The 24,926-nt window shown below is 39.6% G+C and overlaps 1 protein-coding gene across 1 annotated transcript in view; it reads left to right on the top strand.

The window, feature by feature from the left end:
- The window catches only part of MAN1A1 (mannosidase alpha class 1A member 1), a 69,340-nt gene that overhangs the window by 28,685 nt on the left and 15,729 nt on the right, over positions 1-24,926 (top strand). Inside the window, exons 3-5 of the mRNA XM_027900632.1 lie at positions 7,679-7,802; positions 10,059-10,152; positions 16,018-16,133. Of these exons, the coding sequence (XP_027756433.1) occupies positions 7,679-7,802; positions 10,059-10,152; positions 16,018-16,133 (334 nt within the window). The remainder of the gene's footprint in view (positions 1-7,678; positions 7,803-10,058; positions 10,153-16,017; positions 16,134-24,926) is intronic.

Genomic DNA, 24,926 nt, shown 5'->3' with positions numbered 1-24,926 from the left:
AGCCTGTAATTAAACAATTTCTTTCTTCATCACAGCTTCCTTATAAATTAAATCACATACCTTAATTTATTAGCATTGTTAGTCAGCTGCAGTACTAAAAGTAGCACAGGAGTTTGAAGGGAATCTCTTCTAAAAAGTATTAACAGCAGAGCATCCTTTAGCATCTCTGGGAAGCTGTGACACATTGACAACTGGTTCTATTCAGGGCAAAACAAAAATCATTCTTATGAAAACATTTTCAGATATGTCAATCCTAAATAATTTATGAAACAGAAAATGGCCTCTGAGAATCATCTTTTTGGCTGCCATTTGACTCCCTGAGCTAGGGGATCACAGTATCACAGAATCACAAAATGGGTCAGGTTCTAAGGAACCACAGTGGGTCATCTGGTCCAACTTTCCTGCTCAGGTAGGGTCACCCTACAGCACTCCTAGAGTATGCCACTATAGTATCCATGAAATATTTTTTCCCCATTATTGGCTTATTTTTATCTTGAGGTATGTGTCACAAAGTATATTTAGAACATATTAATTGTTTGGCTGTGAGTTTGTTGCTCTGCCTAGGAAATGCTGAAAGCAAGTAAGTTTTACTTAGTGTTTTGATGTTTTTTCTGCCACCTATGGTTCTTTACCAACTTAATTTTTAAATATATTTTGCTTAAAGTGACAAATAGATACTGAGTATGTAAATGCAAACCTGACGGTTTACTGACCTCTCTTCATCTGTTCTAAGGAGACGTAGTTGACTTAATTAAATTAAAATATTATAAAAGACTAGTAGGGGCAGAAAAGAAATAGACTGAAGACTGGCAGTGTATGGACTGAAGGCTTTTGCAATGTATAAACATTTTATTATAAATGCTGTGAACTCAGCATTGGGTAGTTATACTGACTTTTTTTTATAAAAGGAAGACACAGGAATAGTGAGCAATTCTACCGAAGTGGAACAGACCTTAAAAATCATCTAGTTCCAACTGCCCTGCCATGGGCAGGGACATCTCCCATTAGAATGGGATAGAAAATAAGAAGTTGACATGTATTACTTATGTGAGAGGAATTTTGGACATAATGCATTGTGTTAACTTGTTTTACTAATTCACAATATGTGGCACTGGTTGTATGGCTTTGCTTGACTAGATATAGAAGATTCATTATAAAAATGTCATGCAAATGTGGCCACTAAAAAAAAAAAATCATTAAAGATAAATTATAAGCTAGGAAAAACCTTTTTTTATATATATAATTAAAGAACTAAAAATCCAATATTACAGAGTTTTTATCTCCAGTATTTCTTTTTGTTATGTATATTAGCCTGTAGAGAGTTAAAAAATTCATGTGGTACCTGTGAAACTAATTGAAATTTTGAGATTTGGGCACCTGGGAAGGGGTAACTGTAGAAGACTGGTCTCCCTGGGTTTACTCTGTAACGGGAAAGACTCCATCTTCAGCTTAATCTCCTCTGTGAGGTGATTTAATTTTCTTATCTCCCTGTACTGATTATCAGGGGAGTCCCAAGGAGATTAATTTCTGTGAGTTACCCTTGCTGGATTTACAATGCTCTTGCATTTCCCCACCTTCTTTCATGGTCAGACCTGTAGTTGGCACACAGTGTCTGGCTGCTGAATTACAGTTTGGGATTTGAGTTGTGCAGCCAAATCACATGCAGTCATAATTTTAAGACTAAAACATGGAAAAGTGATCACGTTATGCTTTCAAAATTGTCTGAGGACCACAGGCTTCCTTTGGGGAAAAAAAGCAGGGGGTGATGTTTTCTTTCACAGAAAACCTGATAATTCTACTTTATTTCTGTTTTCAAGGCGTGTATGCTTGGGGATTGAGACTCAGGGAGAAGCACGAAGTGCATCCTGAGAGGGGGAAGGATAAAAACAGCTGCAGGAAAGTTTTCATGTCCTTTGCATCACTCTCTGCCTATTTCTTGACCTCCTTTTGGGAAGGTCCCTCTCCCTCCTGGGTCTGAGGGGTGGCTGGTGGTGAGGAGGGAGGCTGGTGACCCAGGATCTGCAGATTGGGCTGGGCAGCACTCTACTCCTGCAGGTTGCTGTTAAAAGAAAATTAAGCCCAACCAATTCGAGTCATAAACTATATTCTCTGGGCAGATTCCCATTGCCCCCTCAGCACTGCAGGCACAACCTGTGTGCTCCACTTTGAGTCCCAGCTCTGGTGAATTTCAGTGGATCCTTCGCAGCGCCATCTTCTCATTTCTTTCTTGTAGCCTTTTGTATTTTCACCCACCATCGTAGTTGGGGTAGTTTAATTTAAAAAAAAAAAAAAAAAAAAAAACAGCATTAGTAAAGTCCAAGGGGGCTATTGGGAGTTGTTTCATATTTAATCCTAAAACCTTTCACAGCAGTGGCACTTGGACACTTCACATTGTTACTGCTGTATCTCTTTTATTCTGGCCTTTCGCTCTTTTTACTGGCTAAGTCTGCAGGAGGATACTGACTATTCCGTTGTACTTATGCATTTTGCATTTAATATTGAAATTCTGACATCTTGCTCTGCCTCCAGCTTGTGGAGTTGTCCTAGCATCCTCCGGGAAAGGTTGGGGTATAATAAACAAGTTGTCTGTAGAGACAAACATTTCGTCTCATTGGTGACAAGAATTTTGATAAGTGTTTTGACCTTTTGAAGTATTTGTGTGGTTTCCCTGAGGATTTGCTTTTCCTTTCAGTTGAAATTCAGCTTCTGCTTTATGTATATTGGGGATGTGCTGTAATTTTTAAAAAATCTTTTCAATATTGTTGTGCCTCTGAACTTAAGTAATTTTAAAAAAGCAACCTTTGAATATTTATGTTTCCTCTATGGTTCCCTCTCTTGGTACATTCTGTACGTTTTAGAAGAGATACTGATCTCATACATTCTGTTCTTAGGTACAGAAGGACCAACCACGGTTTACTGGAAAAATACTGAGTTGGGTTAGCAGCAGCCCGGGTCAGTCAGGCTCACATTTCCTGAGAACGAATGACAGTAGAATTACAAACACTGTTTTTCAGGTTCTGTGGCACTCAGTGTTCAGAAACAAAATTTATAAAATAAATGAGAAATGTTATAAACCAGTGATGATCCTGCTTTAATACGCTTCTCTGATCTAGATCCTCAGTTCAAACTTCACTTACTTACATAATACCAGTTATAATCAGTCATAAAGCTCTAAGAATATGTTACTGAAAAATTTTGCGTGTTTTAGGCAGTATAAAAAGTACGATTTAAGACACAGTGATTTGAGATACATTCAAATAGTGCCCTGTAAACTGAACTTATTTTAGTAATGATCTGGATCTTCAAAGAAGTTTGAGTAGTGTGTCTCCTTCCTTCCTTCCTGAAGAGTATGGTAGGAGTTTTGTTTCTGACTCTGGTGTTAGTACATGACTGACACTTAGTACAGTTTGTAGTGAGTATCAACATAGTAGAATTGAAAAATGCAGTGGCAAAGTAAATTACAAAAGGAAAGCAAGATAAAAGAATGCAGCTAAGAGAAAGGGTATCATCCCTGGCCCCCTTTATTGTCCTCCATCTCTTTCTGAAAAGTGCATTTGTTAGCTTACAAGACATTTGGGACATTAAACCATTTTGGAAGAATAACTGAATGAAAATAAGATGCAAAAAGTTTTCAGTGCTTTACAGATTTTGCTTTGACTGGGAGGAGTGATCTGCGCATAAGTTTTTGCATCTCAGACTCGTAAGCTATCTTTTGAAAAATCCCCCAAATGCCCTGATCATCCTTTGGGTTGAGATTGCTGATGTAATTTCTTGACCTGAGTAATGGAAGAAAAACTGTAGGAACTTGCAGTGTTACATAGGTTTGCTAAAACTTGGGAGTAGAAATAAAATCTTTCACCAGAGCCTCAGGCTTGCATCTCAAGGCTTCAGGAAGATAGTGCATCACTTTGTAACTGAAGAGTAACAAGATACCCAGCATTGATTTTATGGCTGAAGAGTAAATAGGCACCTAGCACTGACTTTTTAAATGTTGCAGTAGTTTTTGTTCATCTCAATAATAACAATGGTGAAGAGCTTGAAAAATGTCCCAGTTGGGAGCACTGGGGGTGTTGTCTCATGCATGGGCAAAAATCAGTATTTTATTATGCCTGGTTATTAAGATTTACTAAGCTATTACCATTATTTGTTGTGTGTTTTTTTCTTGGGCACCTCAAATAATTTCTAAATGTACTCATTGTTTATAAGGCTTGACACAGTCATCTTTTTCCATTTCACCACATCCGTTGTTCTGTTCAAGTTCTCTTTTTCAAGTTCTGTTCTGTTTAAAAGTATACAGTATTTAGGATTATTCTTGGGCAGAGGAAGGGGGTATGGGTTGGTGAATAAAGAGCACTCACTTCAGGTTTTTGCTTCTTTTTAAGCCAAGAGACTGTTAAACAAAAGTCCAAGTCTACTTTCCCAGTCTCACATTCTGTGTGCTGAAAGCTGTGTTGAGTATCTCCTGGGCTCTAGTAATGTCTCTTCAGGAGCTGGCTGTCTGCATAGTGCACACTGGACTATCATCCTAAAATAAAGATGGAGTTAAATGGAATCAGAAGCAATGCTGTGGCTGTTCCAGTTGGTGTGAGGGAATATGGAAAACTCACCTATTCCATTGCTCCCAAAGATTAAATGTATGCTATGAAGATGATCAGAGGGCTGGAACACCACTCCAATGAAGACAGACTGAGAGAGTTGGGGCTGTTCAACCTGGAGAAGAGAAGGCTTAGGGGAGACCTTACAGCAGCCTTCCAGTACTTAAAGGGTGCCTGCAAGAGAGATGAAAGAGACTTTACAAGGGCATGTAGTGATAGGACAAGGGGGAATGGAATTAAAATGAAAGAGAATAGGTTTAGAAGAAGGTAAGGGTGAGGAAGCACTGGAACTGGTTGCCCAGAGAAGTTGTGGATGCCCTATCCCTGGAAATGTTCAAGGCCAGGTTAGATGGGGCTCTGAGCAACCTAGTCTACTGGGAGGTGTCCCTGCCCATGGCAAAGGGTTTAGAACTAGGTGATCTTTAAGGTGCCCTCCAACCCAAACCATTTTATGATATGAGAGAATACCAGACATTCATAACTGAGGGTTGTATGAAAAATGGTCAAGGGACTGCAGTGCAGTTCTTGGGTTCTACCACATATTGAAATGAGCTTGTCACTTTTGGCAGAGCTCGCACCTGAGACTAAACCAACAGATAGCCTCATTATTTTGCAAATTTGCAAGAAATATGTTCATGCCTTTTTTTTTTTTCCTAACCAGCTGCCCCAACTGAAAAAAACCCGAAAGCTATATTAAATAGCACAAAAATGCAAAAAAGATGTTTATTTCTACTTTTTTTTTTTCTGTATTAAGATTAAAGGATGCGACTTTGTAATTTTCAGGCCATCTTGAAACAAGAAGAAGCTTCCTCTGATGGCAGGACACATTGCTGCATGCAGGAAAGCTCTTGACAGCCATGCTTGGAAATTTTTCTGGTTAACAAAACGCACTACATCAAAATGTTCTGACAGGTTGTTTTGATATCAGCAGACATTGGGGTGGAGTGCAAGTAGGGACTCTTAACATTTTCTGTCACTTTTGGTTGATGCTTTGCTGCAGGAACAGCTCAATGTTTCCACTTTGAGATTTACAGAGGAACTTAATAGAAAAAAACAAGAGGGCTTTTTCCACATGCACCATAAGAGGTTTCAAAACCCTGAAATATTTCAATTTCCACCCCCCCACCCCCCCACCCCCCCCGGTGAGCTTTATTTACCAGTAGTGTCTTATGTCAGCCCTTAAAATCCAGGTGTTTTGGAAACAAGCTAAAATATTTTCCTCTAGAAGTCAGCAGTTAGAACTGGAGTCAGTGTGTCCCAGATATGGTGCCTGTTCTTGGGTGAATAACCAGCCTGTAGCTGTAAGTTCTTCAGACTATGGAGAAGAGGTTTCCACGTATGTTGTCTGCCATACTCACCTTGATTCTATTTTCTGTCGTATCTGATGGTTTTATGTTACCATTCAGAAAAATTCTAAGCCACAGTAAATTGCAGTGCAGACAGCTTGTAAACCAGATGGGGTTTTCTCTTCACTTTTTCTTTAAATCCAATGCAAAAAGCACTCTAATCTTTGTAAGATAGCTCTTAAAGTGAGATATTTAGGTCCCATGAAACTTGTGTTCTGTTTCGGTCACACAAATACCATCAAAATTGGATTGTGTGCATCTTTGCAGTACCTCGATTTCATTGTGTCATTGATTTTTGTCTGCAGCTATGAAGATTAGAAACATTTTTATCGTTTGGTTTTTTGGGCAATCAGTTGCATTTGAGGACTTCAGTGTGTCCCAGCCTCTTGCACCTTTATGGTCAGCCAGTAGAGCCTCATCTGATCTCTTTCCTTTGTGCTCTCCATTTGTAGTCTTTTCTCTGCTTTTAAAGTTTAATGACTTGGTGTCATTTCACATGTCTGGCAAAAATCTGAAAATAATGTGTTAATATAGCTATTAGAGAAATTAATTTCATGGAGTCTTAATTTCCTTGTATTGGATAAACTTGAGTTATAGATGACCTTTTGAAAAAGAGATTTTAATATAACTGAGGACTTCCATCTTGATGAACTGAAGATGGGGTTTCTTGGGTTTTTTACTTTGTTTTGTGAGGTTTTTTTCATAACAAGTCATATTTTAATGGAGAAGAATACCCTATTTTCATGGTTGTGCAACTGCTAACTGATGACTGTAGTGGTGCTTATGTGTAAAAGTAAAATTAAAATTTTATTTATATAGGTATGTGTGTTTAATGCTGTTTACAACTTGCAAATAAGGAAGACATTCCAGTATCTAATAAGTGTGTTTATATCTGACATTCATGCTACTAATATGCCACCCAGATGCTCCAGAAAGTTGGCTAATTTTTCTTTAATTTCAGGGTTTTTTTTCTGAATATTGCTGCTGGAAATTTCAAGGCAAAAAAGAAAACCATCTTTTTGTAATGAAACTTTAGTAGATTTTTGTCCTGAATCTCAACTAGCATTAGTTTCTGGTGGGGATTTAGCAATAAATATGATTTTCTCTACTCTCAGCACAAATCCTGAGATTAACTTTGCTGTGAAGTATCTTTAGGTCTTAATGAAAACTGAAGTTACTCATCCTGGTAAGAGTGCCCAGAAAGACAGTGCCTCCATATCCTATTCTATTAAATTCTCTTGTATCAAGAAGGATATACTGCTTGGAGCACTTTTAACTTAAAGCCTATTCTGTATATATGCATTATTTTAAATTAATAAACAACTGTACTGTAGAATTAGGAGTTAGAATTGGAGAGTGTTGTGCGAAATACAGGGGAAAACAGGTGAGGTATGAGAATGTTTCCTCACAGGGTTTTTTAATGTCTTTAAACGTAATAATCATGCAATGAAACAGTTTGAGTGAGAAGTGTAATGGAGCTATTCATGAGCTAAATGATTGGATCGTTGCAAGAAGCGATTTTAGAAGCCTAAGCAGAACTGAACTGAGGTAATTTAAGGCACTTTGGTGAAGTCATGGAAGGCTACTGAAGCGTGGCTCCTTACATATATATTAAATACATTTTAAATTAATTATCTTCTCATGATAACAGTATAGCTACTGCCTGTTGTATTTTATTAGCATTGCCTTATAGATGCTTTGTGGTTATTTTCTGTCTTTCTCTTCCCCTCATCTTAGTGGAATCGGTCGAAATTGGCCATGGGCCTCTGGTGGAAGCAGCATTTTGGCAGAATTTGGGACTTTGCATCTGGAGTTTGTGCATTTGAGCCACCTATCTGGAAACCCTGTCTTTGCTGAAAAGGTTAGACTTCTCAGTCAAAATCATGTTGCAAAAATCACATATTAGGAGACTAATATCAGTGGGGAGAGATTTGGATTTTCCTCAGTTGTAAGCATTTGTCACATTTTCCCTAATCACCTTGGCATGTTTTTCTATTAAAAAGTAAAAAATCCCTTCCAAAATTATTCTGATGCATCTTCTTGCGTATGGCCTCATAAAACACATAATTTCTGTTTATGTTCTAAATTACTATTGCATTAAACAATCAGACTGTAGAGCTTTCTTCAGTTCTTCACCTGAATAAGGTGTAAACAAATACTGACATTATACTGCGGATAACTGATGTTTAGAGAAAGCAAAACACCATGGTGATTTCAACAAGTTTATTCTTCAAAATGCTGTATAATATCACTGCTGTCAGAGAGTTCATAAAGTGCTTCCATTGCACTGACCTATAAGAAATAGACTTTGAACTTTCTTTGGGGGAAAGAAAAAAAAATCTCATCCTTTGACAAAACAGTTGTCAAACAACTAATTCTTCCAAAATTTGACAATGTTTTATCATACTTTTTATTTACATGAGCCATGGAAAGCAACTCTTCCTGCTCTGAATTCCCACCTAAACAATTTTACTTTTCTTTTGGGTGTATAAATAGCCAGCAAGTCCTGTTGTTTATAATACACTGATTAATTTATCTTCTTTTTTTCCTGTAATTTAAACTTGCACTTGTTTTGCTTTTGTATTCTTACTGCAGCTGCCCCATATTAGCTAAAACTGATATTATTAATTTGATATTTATTAGTTACTAAAAACAAGCTCCAAATGTTTAGCAGTAGGTCTAAAAGCAATAGCCAAATCTAAAATTATTACTGGATGAGGACTGAATGGCTTTGCTGCAATACCATTGTCAGCATGGGAATAAATTTTGTGAAGAAAATTCCTAGAAATTTTCATGTATTTAGGGGTGAATTTCAAGAGAATTTCTCTTAAAGAAATGTAATCTACGGGGGATGGATGGGGAGGGGGTAGCAGCACTGAGGAATAGTCAGAAACAAATTTACCATGTAAGTTAATTATCTTTTGACATTTATGGTAATTTTACGTATAACATCTGTGCTACTAAGAGACAGTGAAAGTGTGTATCTTAAAAATCCAGGTCTATGGTTCTCTTACAGAGTGGCATCATGCTCTAGCCTCAAGATGCTGGAAATCTGTTTATGTAATCTGTTTTTAAAACCCTTTAGAGATTGTGATTCCAAAGCCCTCCAAGGCAAACCATTCCAGGGCTGGTACACTTGACAAAGAAGAGAAAACACTGGAATAAGCTTTGCATGGAAGTATTCGCAGAACTCATTGACTGAGGTCTAGGACACGTTACAACCTGCATTTGGGCAATGAGTGGTGTCGAGATGCAGGAAGCAGTTTATGTACCACAACAGAAATCCTTCTGTGCCTTGGTATAACCTAATTTATCTTCTGTTTCAGTTGCTAGTTCACTGGAACTGCAGGCAGTCAGGGTGTTATAATGAAGCTGTCAGTGGCTTTTTCTTACAATTTCTGGCCTGCAGTGCCCAGGATCCTCGTGCTCCCAAGTTGCTACATTTGCTTTTTCTGCAGTTCTTTAAGTATAACTCATTTCATGTGCTCTGCAATGGGCTGTGCTGCTGGATGACTCCAGCTGCAGAGCATCTGGACTGCAATTGTTTCCCCGGGCATCTCATTTGTAGCAAGCTCCTTAGCAGTGCCAGCAAACTGCTCAGGGCTGCCTGGGTGTCTGCTGGGCAAGCTGGTTGTATTAAACTCAGTTCCAGCAGCGCTCTCCTTTCCAGGCAAAACTGCTTTAGAGTTCACTTCCACATCTGAACTGGGTGATAAGCTTAATATTTAATACTATTTCTGATTTAGGTATAGGAGGAATATAGTGCTGCCATAGGTTAACTTAGTTAAGGCAAATATGCTCAGTCAATTTCAGTCTCCTGTGGAGGAGTGAGATTGTCTGTACGGCAAGCCCTGAACTTTGGAGCTTGCTTCTGTTGTTGGGTCGTTTCATTGCTGACACTCGACACACAAACTCCAGAGGTTTTGAAGGGCTTGTGTGCACGATGATGTCAGCTTTGAGAGTCTTTTTTAATAGTAATACAATTGCATAGATGTATTCAGGTATCTGTGTTGAATAAGACTGGGGGCTTTATTTTTTGGCATATTGTACCAACACTGTTTTATTTTGTGTGTGTGGAAAATGGGTCAGTGCTCAATATTTTGTACCCTTCCAATAGGTAATGAATATTCGAAAAGTTCTAAATCGACTGGATAAACCAGAGGGACTTTACCCCAACTATCTGAATCCCAGCAGTGGCCAATGGGGCCAGCGTAAGTAGCTCAAGTCTGGTACTGTGACCAGTCTATCAGTGTGCTGCCTGCAGTCATTAACTTCTTTCAGTCACTGTTAAGTGTTTTTTGTGTATATATATATAGATATATATATATATGGAGAACTTTTATAACATATAGAAATTCACATTATATTTGAGGTTCTATAAAATTTTAAAAATGCTACAAACAAACTAATAATTCTACTTGCTGTATTTTAGTGTACTTTTTCTGATCTTCTAGTATGGATTGTGTTAGCAGGGAAATGTTTGAATATGTATGATTTTGGAAAGGATTTGGTAGACTACATAAGTCTCTAAAGTGCTCTCTGAAGTAGCTGGTTAAGGAAACATTATCAGCTCATCTGAATCAAATTCCATATTTTTAGAGTGATGTGGGTCCATTGAAGAAAAAAAAGCAATAAGACAAGTTTTCCCAGTTAGTATCAGCTGTGATTTCTGTTGATGTTTAATGCCAACAAATTGTTTGAGGAAGCTAACTAAACAGAACTGTGCCATGGCATTAATCCCCTCGGAACCATTGCTGAAGACACCAAAATTAGAAGGCAAAGATGCGCTTCACAAGAAGCAATGGATCCCCTACCCTCTCACCACCAGGCAGAAGGAGTGGGCCTTAGAGATGGAGGGGAGTGGAAACAAGTTTCTGCTCGTGATGGCAGCCAAATCTCCCCTCCTGACATACCTCACTTCCCCAGGTGACCTCATAAAATAGCTATGAGGCCCTGGAATCTGAGGACCAGGGATATAAGAATGTGGATGAAGGTCCATCTGGGTTGGAGGGGCCGCCTAGGGTAGGGCAGCTTACCACTGCATCATGACCTCCTCAATTAAGAAAAAAAGGGTAGTAGTCACTGGTGACTCCCTTTTGAGAGGATTGGAGGGCCTAATATGCTGACTGGACCCAAGATAGAAAGAGATGTGTTGCCTCCTTGGGGCTTAGGTAAGGGGCATCACCAAGAAACTTCCCAACCTCCTGCGGCCCACTGATTATTACCTGCTACTGGTTTTCCAGGTGGGTAGTGGCAAAGTTCCCAGCAAGAAGGCTGCAGACAATCAAGAAGGGACCTCAGGGCCTTGGAACAACAGATCAAGCAAGCGATATGGAGCACAAGTTATATTCTCTTCTGTCCTACCAGATGCAGGGAATGATGGGGCAAGAAACAGGAAAATCATGCAGATGAATACCTGGCTTTGAGAATGGTGTTAACAGTTGAATTTTGGGGGTTTTGATCATGGATCACACGACACCAAGCCTTCTGGTAACAAATGGGGCCCACTTGTCTCAAAGGGGGAAAAGGATCTCAGCTCAAGAGTTACCAGGGTTTGTTGAGAGATTTTTAAACTGATTTGAAGGGGGAAGGGGAATAGCCAGGCTCAAGAGAGAGAAAGTGTGGGAAGGGAAGAACTATAGCAACAACCCAAGTAGCAAAACGAGGTTTAAGAGGAGATACCTCCAGCGAGTACAAGCAGCCAAAGGTGTAAACATAAGACACGACTATGGGGCATCCCTTTGCACCCCTACTGGGATATTGATGCAATCAAATACATTCTATAAAGTGCCTGCACACCAGTGCATGCAGTATAGGGAACAGGAGGAACTGGACATCTGTGTGCAGTCATAGAACTTTGACCTCACTGCGATTACAGAGACATGGTGGGATAGTTTGCATGACTGGAATGCTGTTGTGCAGGGCTACACAGTGTTTAGGAAAGACGGAGTGGGAAGGCATGGTAGTGGAGTTGCCCTCTATGTGAGGCAACACTCGGAACATACCAAGCTCTGTCCTGGGGTAGATGATGAATGAGTCGAGAGCTTAGGATAAAATGGCAGACAAGCAAGGATGACACTGTTGTGGATGCTTGCTAATGAGACCTGATCAGGAGGAGGAAGTAGATGAGACTTTCTACAGGCACCTCGAAGCACCTTCCAAGTCACAGGCACTGATTCTTGGGGGGGGGGGGCTTTTAACCACCCTAACATCGCAACACAGTGAAGCACAGTCCAGGAGGTTCCTGAAGAGCACTGATGACAACTTCCTGACACAGGTAGTGGAGGATCCCACAAGTAATGGTGTGCTGGGTGACCTCATACTGACAAATAGGGAAGGCCTTGTTAGAGATGTGAAGGTTGAGGGCAGCCCTGGCTGTAGTGACCATGAGACTGCGGAGTTCAGTATCGGGGCAAGGAGGAAACAGGAGGGCAGCAAGTAAGATTGTACCCATTAACTTCAGGAGAACTAACTTTGGCCTCTTTAGGGATATTCTTCGAAAAATTCTAATGGGAACAGGTCCTTCCAGGAAGAGGGGTCCAAGAGACCTGGTTGGTATTCAAAGATCACTTCCTCCATGCTCTAGAATGATGCATCCTGATGAGCAAGAAACTGGCCAAAGGAACTCCTGTCATTGCTCAGGCATAATCAGGAAATACACAGGAGATGGAACAGGGTCAGGTCACTTGGAATGAATATAGGGAGTTGTCAGAGTAAGTAAAAATGAGACAAGGAAGGCCACACCTAGGCCAACTTTACATCCACAAGTCCATAGGCCCTGATGGGATGCATCCATGAGTGCTGAGAGAGCTGACAGACACCATAGCGAGACCACTCATGGTCATCTTTGACAGGTCATGGAGTTCAGGAGAGGTGCCTGAGGACTTCAGAAAGGGCAAGGAGGATTCAGAGAACTACTGGCCAGTCAGCCTCATCTCAGTCCCTGGAAAGGTGATGGAGCACCTCATTTTGGAGGCCATCACTACCCATGGATATAACAAGAAAGTGATCAGGAGTCATCAGCATGGATTCAGTAAAGACAAATCATGCTTGACCAACCTGATTGCCTTCTGCAATGAAACAGCTACCTGGATGGATGAGGGGAGAGCAGTGGATACTGTCTACTTCAAATTCAGCAAGGCTTTTGACACTATCTCTCACAGCATCCTCATACACAAACTCAGGAAGTGTGGACTGGACGAGTGAACAGTGAGGTGGATTGAGAACTAGCTGGAAAACAGAACCCAGAGTGTTGTAATCACTGGCACGGGCTCTAGTTGGAGGCCTGTCTGTAGTGGTGTCCCCCAAGGTTCACTATTGGGCCGGGTATTGTTCACCTTACCCATCAATGAATGACTTGGATGAAGGTGTGAATGCCTCCTCAGGAAGTTTGTGATGACACAAAGCTGGGAGGAGTGGCCCACCCCTTCAGAAGGACCTCCTCGGCAGGTTGCAGAGAAGGGCAGAGAACAACTGCACCTGTGAGCCAGGTCCAGTTAATTCCTTCCTTGGCTTCTGTCAGCTTTTTGGTGAGCTGCATAAGAGCAGATCTTTCTAGTGGCTGAGGCAGTCAGTGGCTCTGCCTTATACACTTACTCTGCCTTACGATCTTTGCCGTTTCCATATTTTTAATATAATTGCATCTTATACACTCCTCATTCACATGAATGTTGGTGTGCACAGGGAAATTTATAGCTTATACTAGCTTTGCTTTCCAATAGGATGTAGTACTGACAAATAATTAGCTTCCTGTGCATGCAAATGATGAACACAGATGTTGATGCAGGTCTATCCGTAGCATGCTGAAGCAGCAAAAACAAATGTCTCACCTCTTCCATATCAGTTGCCTTCGTTCGCAGACGTTGACATTTTTCCCCATAGACAAGATCAGTATGTGAGACTCTAAAGATGTTTTATTTGAGATTGCTTTTCTCAAGGCTGTTTTCAGTTTATTACAACAGAAGCAAAAAAACAAACAACCCCTTTATACCCTTAATTGGCATAAGACAGAAGTATTTTCTCTCAAACATCAAGTGGGGAGGGAGGAATGGTTTCTGAACATTTCTTCTCCAGCAGTGCCATAACTGGAAGCCACTGCTGGATCTCTGCCACTGTTCCTGTAAATTCATTTAGCCCTTGTTATTTTGACAGTAAACTGACAGTGATTTGCTGCAGCATGCGTCAATTGGATTTGTCTACTGCAATAATGTATATAATAACAGGGCTTATTATTGATGAAACTGTGCTTGTGCTATTTAGTTTGCAAATGTCAGAGGTTTCTATGGTAATTTATTTAGGAAACTGCAAAGGTCATTTAAATGCTGCTGTTCAAAGATCAGCCTTTGATCATAGGAAATATTCCCATTGTTTTAAGAAGCCTCTTTTCCTTTTGGACCATGAACATTTAATTAAAAAAATAGTGTAGTCTTTCCAGAAGTTTAATATATCTCATTCAAAAGAGTAGGGAGGGGAAAAAAAGCCATTTAAAACCCAGGTTTGATAGTACAATGTATTTGGTAGGCACAGGATATGTTCAGAAAGCTACATTATTTTTTGCATATCACAGGCTAGTGGAGGAAAAAACACTGTTAGTAAAGTTTGAATAGAAAAATATATAACTGCTATGTTTGCATGTCTTTGCAACCTGTTTGGAAGGTGACAGAAGGCTTTCCGTGAAGAGAAAGATACAAAGGAGTTTAGAAATATGTTCTGTGTGTTCTTTTGAATTCCTCCAAGAGGGGCATAACTGCGAAGCTAAAATGAGACTTAGGTGTCAGGAAAAATTATCTCAGTGCCACAAACCCTGCTGCATCTCACTTTATGAGCCTGGATTATCTCATGAAGGTTGTTTTTGCTTTTCTCATGCCCAGGATTTTATGGTAATGACTCAGGGACTTGCTGCGTGATTATGTAACTACATCTACATCCTGGATGTCTTGGGTGGAGTTAGTGGATACCTTTCTTGCTGTAAAATTGAGTTATAAATGAATAGTCCTGGTAAAGCATTTTGACATCCTTTCACTGAAGACTCAATCATTGCCAAATCACTTGATTTTACCAGGCAGCACCAAGTTTTAGAAGAAAACCTCTAGCTACTGTCTTTAGTTTAATGGAGCTTAGAGAAGCGCTTTACATATGTATATAGTTGTAGTATTTCCTGTATTAAGGGGATCTATGCTGAAATCATGATAGCCCATTAAAATTTTGCCAAGAACCTCTTAGGCTCCTGCACAGCAAGTGGGTGCAACCATCTTATACAAGCATCTGAGAGCATCACTAACTTTCCCATCACTGGTGCAACTGATGTGGAATGTCTGACTTGTGTGGTGTTAGTGTTTGCAGAGTCACATCCTAAATTGTTCAGTTGAATAATCACAGCATCTGTAGTACCAGATAATTTCATGTAGTAAGCATAGGGCAGAATAATGCAGTGTCACAGCAATAATCTTCTGTAGGTGTGGAAAAGTTTGGGTTTTTTTTTCCTTCCAGAACCAGTGCTGAGTTGTGAGAGCAGTCAGATGTTCAAAAATGTAGTATTATTTTTAAACTTATGGCTCAGCGTTTTGAAATACCACTAAATAACCTGAAATTCAACTCTGCAGTAAGGAGCTAAAAGCCTTTTTTATGAAGTGACTTAAATGGAAAGTTAATGAATAAAAGAGCAAATAAAAACAATGCCTGCAGATTAAGAAGGGAAAGCCTTTATCAAATTAGAGAGCACTTTCTACTTTTTTCCCTTTTTAGAATAAAAAATACCTTAGTTCAACACATTTTTGTATGGGATAAACTACATGAATTAGAACTAACACATATAAATTCTTTCTTCTTTGCCATGAACTCCTGAGGCGTGTTGTGGATATTAAGTAACTATGGTGCTTTAGCTAGATAAAAAATTTAGAAATGAAATAAATAATTATCTGCTTATACCAGTAAAGTTTTTCCTGAGGTTCCAGGCTTATGTTTACTGAAGATGTTGTAGAAAGAGATCATCAAATACACTATTTCATACTGTAATTGTATTTTATTGCCTGGGCTGAAGATGAAATTGCTGTTCAATCTCTTTCTTCCCTATTAAGATCATGTCTCCATTGGAGGGCTTGGGGATAGCTTTTATGAATATCTGCTCAAGGCATGGCTGATGTCAGACAAAACAGATGAAGACGGCAAGAAAATGTATTATGATGCTGTTCAGGTAAATAAGATATTTAAATCTTCCTTTCCATAATAATCTAATCTATTATAATTCTAAAGAGACAGGCTCTGGGGACAATGTGAGAGATTTATGTATTTGCCACCACAGGGTGTTTTTTTAAAGAATTAGTTTCTGTTTTAAAAAGACTTCTTCAAATAGAAGTGCTAGAGGAATACAGATACTGTGGGAAAGGGGAGAATCTTTATGAATAACTATTTTTTTTCAACTGCAATATAGTCAGTTGTCTCTGGAGAAGAAAAGTTTAAAATAAGCAGCAAAAGATGCATCTATAGGTAGCTCCCAGATAGACATTCAATTGTTTTTCCTCAGTTTTCTCTAAATATGTGTTACTCTTGTCTTTTTCCCTTATATCCAGAAGGGAATTCCTCTCTTGTGTTTCAGTCTCACATTTCAGCCATGAAAAGTGTTTTGACTGTGGTCCACAAATGGATCAATGTATTATGGTAGATAAGTATAAATGAAAATAGGGGCTCTGTTGCACAATTACCTTTTGGTGCAAGAGCATATATTAGCCAGCTTCTGTGAAGCAGCCAAATTGGACACAAGAGAAAGTTTTCAAAAATCAGAATTGTTCATGCTTACATTTCTATGTGCTATTTTATTTATGGTCCTGCTGGTCTGCAGTTTGCTTTGTTATTGATAGTATTTCCTTAATATGCTGTTTTGGGAGAAATAATGGGTTTGTGACACCAGACTGAGGCTTGAGAAATACTAAGTTTAAATTCATATTTACAGGCTTTCCTTCCAGTCTTGGGCAAATGACCTATTTTCTTGGTTCTTTGCTTTCATATATATATATAAAAGAGATAATATTAGTTGTTTCTTTTCCCCATCCTTTCATCTGTTTTGACTGGAAGCTGTCTAGGGCCAGGACTTTTATCTCTTATTAACTGTATCTATGTACAGTGCCTCTATAGACAAGGCTTCAAGATGCTAAGCAATATCTGCTTATTCTTTCATATATCTGGAAATACACTGTCCCTAGGGAAGTTATAAGTCTCTTTTTACTTCCAATACACAAAAAGTGGTGACATTAAAAAATACAACTCTGACTTATTGCAACTATCTTTTTTTTTTTTTCATTAGAAAGTCATATGTCATGATTTGAGGGAGGGTGTGATCTCTGGTGGTAGTAAATTTGACGACCAAGTATCTATCCCCTGCTAAGAAAATCTTGCCTTTAATTTTGTAAGTGCAGATTTGGATGCAGTCAGCCTCATTTTCCCTGCTAACATGGTTTCAGCTTCAGAGCAAAAGGTGGATTTTAAATTAGGTTTGAGTGCATTTGAGGCTATAGCATAAGAACAGTGCTACTGTAAATAGCTCAGCCATCGGGTTGGCAGCCAAACAGAGAGAACAAAGTGTCTGATAATACGATATCAATTCATCTTAGCATGGAAGGCATTTTGAAGCACCTCAAAGCTGCTTCTAGCCTTCTGCTTCCGTTGGCTTAATAACCTCAGGTTTTCCTTTTAAATACGTTCTCACACATGGTAAGCAGTAGTGCACAGATGCATACAGTAAAAAAAATGTACTCTTGTTTGTACAGCTATTCTGGAACCAACTGCAGGTAGACTGTCCCAAATGTGGTGTGACCATCACCCCTGTTGGCAGGTCCCTGGGTGCACTGCCCCCCGTCCTGCGGGGGAGGAGCAGCGGCACGTTGATCCTAGCTGACAACAGAGAGTCCAAGAGAGCACAATGCCTCGGTGGCCACTGTGGGCTTGCTTCTACTAAGGTGGAACTTCACCTTCCCCTGTTGTCAGCACTGCTGGAGTGAGGTACATGAGGAAGTCTGTCTTGCCTTACACCATACGAGCATGTCTGCATGCCATGCCAGCTACAAGGTGGCAGCATGCCCATATCTCTCCTGAGTCAGACCGAGCTGTCCATAAGCTGGAGAACTGCCAGGTTTTGGCTGGTCATTGGAGAAGAGGGCCAGGAGCACTCTGATGTGTGTCTGTGCAGAGTGCAGGAGCATGCCTATCTTTAAACTCACACCTTAGCTATACTAGGATAACAACCTCCTTGGGTACAGAAGTTATCACAGGCATCCTGAGGTCCCAGTGGGAAGCAGAAGTGGTGATGGCCACCACACTACAGAATCGCACAGCAGTTCTCCCTGCTTGGGTTTGAGCTGGAGAGGCAGAGTTCCCTGGTCAGCAGCATCACCAAATGTGACAATATCAGTGACAGGATCTGAGCTCTGTTGTATATGACTATTTAAAGTACCTATTTTCTTAATATTTTTTAGTAGTACTAGCTCTGAAGAAGTCCAAGTATCACGTATTATTGTTTGAGAGGGCCAAGTGAACACTATAAAGATGTGCTATATTTCCTCATGCTGCTGGCTGAATGCCACTTTTCTGCACCAAAGCTGAAAATCTACATGCAGCATTAGGAGTTGCAGCTTGATGTTGTAACATAGCTTGTTCCAAAAGCAGAGGCAAAGTTGCAGTCTCACAGAAACTGCAGAATGTTTGTGCCCTACTGAGATGCCAGGTTCTTCCCTGGAGCAACAAGCCTGACTTGAAATCCATTCTGATATTGGCTTTATTGCTGTCGATCCATTGCTTATCTAAATTAAAGCTAATTTGAGGGTCTGCACAAGCTGCAGTCTTTCTTTAGGACTAAGCCTACACGGTTTGGGCATTCTGAGTCTGCTTCGTATTTTCTTAGATAGATTTCCCCTGACGCTTTCAGAATCTTTTTAAGACTATGCCAAAGGGAACGGCATGATTATTCCTGGCCATTCACTCCAGCACATACCCACCAGATTCTGAAAGACTGATGTGAGGGTTCGATGCTTAATTCAATATCATCTGCTATCCAGAAACCACAAATGAAAATATATGGTGAGTGATACAGTTCACTGTGAAAAGCTAAAATCTATTTGGATAAAGCTTTGGGATTATTTCTCACATTGTTCTGTAAACCGTATTTTTAAAAAGAGTTCTCTGTATTAGAATTTTTGTATCACCTATAGATTGTATAATGGCTTAAGTTAAAAGCAATAACTAAGATGTCAAACTAAATTTAAAAACTTCTGCTTGCCATGAATAAGATGCATATTTGGCTGAAACCATTTAATGAAGTGTTTATTTCTAATGGGAAGAGGGACAGAGGTAGTCTTGTTTTGAATACCAGAGCTTAGTATGAATATATAAGGCCATCAGAGGGGTTCATAAGCTCTAGAATTCACACAAAAAGACAAGTGAATACATTTTTAATGTAAGTTATTTTTTCTTGTTTGAAAAGAAATACCTATAATGTCCTGTTTCACATAATACATGAAGTAAGAGATCTTCTTAAATGGATTTCAATGGATAGCATGCAACATTTAGTTACAGAACGAAGGTGGGTTCAGCTTTTAGCCATATTTTGAGGATATAACTGCCAACAGAATAATCTATAAGTCTTTGCAAGTATCCAGGACAAGAATCATCCCATTCTTCTCAGTTAAAAAGCTGACCTCAAAGCCACAATCAAGTTTAATAAAAGAACACGACAATTTAGACCAAAAATGGACTTTGTGGGTTGAATTATATCTAGTCTGGCAACAGCAGCGCCATAAGCAACTGCATCAAATCCTCCCTCTTGAATGTGTCAGCCCTCATTTTCTAAGTTGGAGGGATATTTTTCCACTACTCCTGTATATAGGTTGTCTCACATTTGATGTCTGAACTGGTCTAGTATCTTTCCCCAGTTTTCCCGTTACATCTATTTATGGCCATTGCTGCAATTTTTCTGCATCTTATATATTTATTCTCTCTCTCTCTCTGATGCTGCCTTCATCCCCTTCTCAGTGTATTTCTAGAGAAATGACATATCTAAAGGTTGTAAAGAGAATGGAAACTCATCCTAGAAGAACTTCACAGGAAAAGGGAGAATGCCTCACCAGCACTTCCCAGTTCAGTGCAGCCCAGGGTGGCCCTGTGGTGCCAGTAAGGTGAAGGAGATGGTCTCTGCAGTTTTACTGTGAGTCAGGGTAGTTTACTTTTAGACATTTAGGTTGTTTACTTTCTCTGACTGCAGAGTAACTGCTCAGAAGATAATAAAAAGAAAACTAGTGATCTCTGGAGAACATAGCATGTGGAAGTAGAAACAATGGAAATGACCAAAAGAAGAATTGGTGGTGCCACGGCAGTGCCACAGCCACCCCCTGCCAGATCTCAACAGCATTCCTAAAAGTCAGCTTGCTGCTAGGCTGGGTTGCATGATTAAGGAATGCAATTAACTTCTGTGGGTATCTAAAGGCAAAAACATAATTTTTTGCCCCAGGATTTTGAGAATTTAGACAGAAAATATATAGAATCACTTTTCATTTTTTTTTAATTTTTTTTGCACACTGCTAACTTTGGAGACTAACTTTGATATACTCAGTTTGTACGCTATCAGAGGAAGCTTTGACTTTGGAGTTTTTTTGAGATAGATTTAATTGTCAGCATTAAGTAAGGAATATTTTTCAGAGCGGTTGATTTCAGCCTTTCAGATAAATAAAACAATCCATGTAGATTCCTTTCTCATTGAAACAAGGGAGAGAGCAAAGTGTTGTTAGCAAACTGAACATGTGATGCTGGCGGAAAGGCCCTTTTTATCTCTGGAGTTTCACGAGGGTCTGTTTAATTGTGGTGACAGTCTGGTGGCTGGCCTGTGCTGATTGCAGTTTCCATTAATTTGCTTGACGTGGTTTGCTTTGTGATTGTAGTGATCTTTTATAAAAACTACATAACTGATGTGAACGGTGACAGAACTGCAACAACTCACTCGTAATAGTTTGTCATACTGGCTAAAGGGGAAAGTATTTTAATGAACTGGACATTCAATACTTGAGCACTTCTTGGCATTGAAGAAAATACATTAACAGGGCACACGGGGTGCTGCAACAGGACCCCTAGAATGAAACAGGGGACCCAGCAGTCCCACTGCAGTTTGTTTTGGTTTGGTTTGGTTTTTTTTGAGGTAGCAGTGGAGAGGCATTGTCTGTAACTTTAAACGTGTTAAAATTAATAAACAGGCAGTTTATTTACATTTTGTCAGCAGCCGTGTTTAAAATATTTATCACCCAGATGCACTGGTGTTCTGCACATAGCGATAGTATAGCTGTATTATGTAGATTCATTACACTGAGCAGATGAGAATGTCCAGAGGACTCACTGCTCCTTGTTATTCTCTTCACTATATTTCCCCTCTTAGCGAGAGTTTTCAGGCTCTCTACAACTGCTTACAGAAAGCATCAAGACTAAAGACAGGCTTCTGCAGATTTTTTTAATTGTTTATAATTTACTTAGAACTGCACAATGCCTTATGTTTTGGACTATAGAAGGTATTTATTCGAATTTTTGCTTATTTATGGACTGTCAGGAGAAGCAGCGAGCTGTATAATGTTGATAGAAGTCTTTAAGGAGAATTTTAACTATAAAAGTCCAGAGAGAAATTGTCTGGTTTTCGCTTGTGACCTTGGTCTTGTCACAGCAGCTGTGTCTTTCCTACTCATGCTATTTTCCCTTCCTTTTCTGATGACAAAAAAAAGCTTATCAGGAGCAACAAATACTTATTCTAGAATATTCAGAAAATGCATAATGTAATATTTTGAGAGTGGCTTGATTCGATTCTTGCCAGACTGTTAATACTGTTTTAAGAATATGAATAAATTTAGCCTTCTGGTAACAGACAGCATTAAGTACATTTAGTGCTAGAGCACTGGTGGCTCTTAGAGATACTAATAGATCCATAGAGGGGAAAAAATAACGATTTTCAGACAAAAGTAAATTGTCAGCTTGACATAGAAATGTACTGCATGAAAAGCTTACCTGCCTGCTGTGTGCTGTTTCAAAGCAATAAAATGTATTGGTGCAAGCTGTAAATATTAAAATAAATACACAATTGACATTATATATCTATGAATTATTGGAAATACCACGTGGTAGAATTCTGTTTCATCCTCATTCTTGCTTCAGATCATCAAAATACTTTTTATGAGAAGTCCTAGGGGAAGAAAAATATATTAAAAGTTTGAACTGAGATAATTTATAGTGCTTTGTTATGAAGACGCCTACAGAGTTGTAATTATCCCCAAAACAAACATTATAAACCCTTGAAATTTAGAACTGGGATCATATTTTTGAAGTTTCACATTTATTAAGGTATGGAAATATGTAACTGCCTTGCAGGGCAGTTTTATCTCCAGCTACAGTGACATCTTGAGGTGGGAAATGAAACACCTGGTTTTTTTAAAACACCAGTAATCGTTGAAATTCATTAATCATAATTTAGAAGTTACTGTAAAAGGAGAGGTAAAATGCCTAAGTGCTAGAGGTAGTAGAACTGCAGGATTACATGGCAACTTGAGGTTTGTAATTTATCTCTGCTCCTTTAGCAGAGTTAATATTTTTGTGGCACATGTTTGTTTTGAATTGAGCAACCTTGAGGTGCAGATCATTTTTCCTGAGAATCCTCCATCTGTGCTCTGTAGGCATCTCTGTTAGTGCTTTTATTACCTGTCAGTGTAATCCACCAAGAGAATACATGTAAAAATAAGCTTGTTGATGGGGGGGGGGGTTAACTCATTTGAACAGTGAGATGATTTAGTTCTGTGCCATCTGTGTTTCCCTACAAACAATAGTTTCGTTCTAAACAAATCAAAGGGTAAATGGGTAAACAAAGGACTTACGGATGACAAAATCAAGTCAGGGGTGGAGGAAGGGGGTGGTGAGGACATCATTTAAGCTGTATGAAAAGCTTTAAGGAGTGAAGAACCGAAAGAAGGAAAATGGGTATTTATTAGGAGGGTCCAGTTCTACTTAACTGGGCAAGGATAAGAAGTGGCAGTATAATGTATAGGTTAAGGAACAGGCTGATAAGAGAACACAAAACATTGCCTTAACAAAGAAGGCAGGAGGGGATGTAAATCAGGTTGGGAAAAGCTGAAGAGTTTCTCTTTTGTGCTGTCAATAACAGAGATTACACAAACGTGCAATTTGCAATCCCTATAGTTGAAACAATGCCTAATGTCTCATTTACTGTGACAGATAGGCAAGGGCATAATTTTAACATGCAAACTCATGAGGAAGATGCCAGTAGTAATACAAGGAGCACTTGAGCCGCAATTCAAACTGTAAAAGGGACTATTATTGTTTCTAATTGAGTGCTAAAGCATTTATAAAGTTGTTGTATCAAAGGAATAATTTCCCACAAGATGGAGGAAAGAGTAATTTGGCTAAAGGCTTTACTGCAGTAAGGTCTGTAAGCAGAGCCTTATGTAAAAGCTCAAAAAGAAAAATTGCAAGGAACTGTATCAGCTGTAAATGTAAGTCAGGCTCTAAAAACTTACAGCTATATGTGAGTGCAGGACAAAGTGTGTTCCATAATGCCATATCAGCTCTATATGTAGTAAATTTATTTCTTTAAATTTCTAGATAATATTTTTTTACTTTTAGTTTCTCTTCCTTGCTCTTCTTTTTTGTCCACTACAGTCTCAAGTCAGGCTGTCTCTATTTTTTATATTTTTTTTGGTCACTCCCAGGTAGTGTCTGGTATTCCTCCCTTTGGCAACATACATTTGTAGCCACCTTTTCTCTTTCCAGACTTTTATGTTGCACAGTCTCTCTGCCTTACCTTAATACATTCTGGAATTAAATTTCCATTTAAAAGAAAAATCGTACCAGCTCCAAAAAACAATTATCCATCAGTAATGTATTTTCAGCTAAAGACCACCTTATTTAGCTTTTTTGATTATTTTCAAATATTGCATATTGGTTTATATTGAGAATATTCATTACAATGAGAAGAAATAATAATCTTTATAGTGATAAATATCATAGAATGGTTTGGTTTGAAAGGGACCTTAGAGATTATCCAGTTCTAACCTGCTGCCATGGGCATGGACACCTTCCACTAGACCAAGTTGCTCAGAGCTCCAGCCAACTTGGCTTTGAACACTTTCAGGGATGGGGCATCCACAGCTTCTCAGGGCAACAAGTTCTAGTGATTCACCACTCTCACAGGAAATAATTTTTTTCCTAATATCTAATGTAAACCTTATCTCTTTTGCCCTTTGCCTCAGTTTTCAACAGTAAGACAGGTTGTCCTCAGGACAACTGGCCTCTGGAACTGGTAGACAGAGACAGGAAGCCAAATAGCCCTGCTGTATGTATGTATGTATGGCCAGTCTCTTCGCAAACGAAGAACCGGGGAAGGTCTTTCCACCTTCCAGCCTGCGCATTGGATTTTTTAGGTGAGACACAGTGTGCGCGGAACTGAGCCCACCCTTTAATCCTGAGGTTCATCTGCCAGGACCAAGCACGCTTGGATGGTGGCAGCGAGGTCCTCAGGACGTAGATGGATTGCCTTACAGCACTAACGAGCTCCATCTGCCCGGGGAGGGGCCCTGATTGGGAATCGAACCTGGGTCTCAGCGTTCACAGCGCTGTGCTTTAACCACTTCACCACCAGGGGCTCCCAGCCCTGCTGTAATCCAGGAGGAAACAGCCACTTGCTGAGCCACCTGGATCCTCACAAGTCTATGGGACCAGGTGGGATCCATCCTAGGGTGATGAGGGAGCTGGTGGAAGAGCTCTCCAAGCCACTCTCCATCCTTTACCAACAATCCTGGCTCACTGGGGAGGTCCCAGATGATTGGAAGTTGGCAAATGTCACACTGATCTACAAAAAGGGCTTCAAGGAGGACCCGGGAAACTACAGGCCTGTCAGCCTGACCTCGGTGCCTGGCAAGGTTATGGAGCAGATCATCCTGTGTGCAATCACACAGCA

Source organism: Empidonax traillii, unplaced genomic scaffold (genome assembly GCF_003031625.1).
Source record: "Empidonax traillii isolate 1590-97213 ecotype Southwest subspecies unplaced genomic scaffold, ASM303162v1 scaffold744:size612752, whole genome shotgun sequence".
Classification (NCBI taxonomy): Eukaryota; Metazoa; Chordata; class Aves; order Passeriformes; family Tyrannidae; genus Empidonax; species Empidonax traillii.
This window is presented reverse-complemented; position numbering and strand designations above follow the sequence as displayed.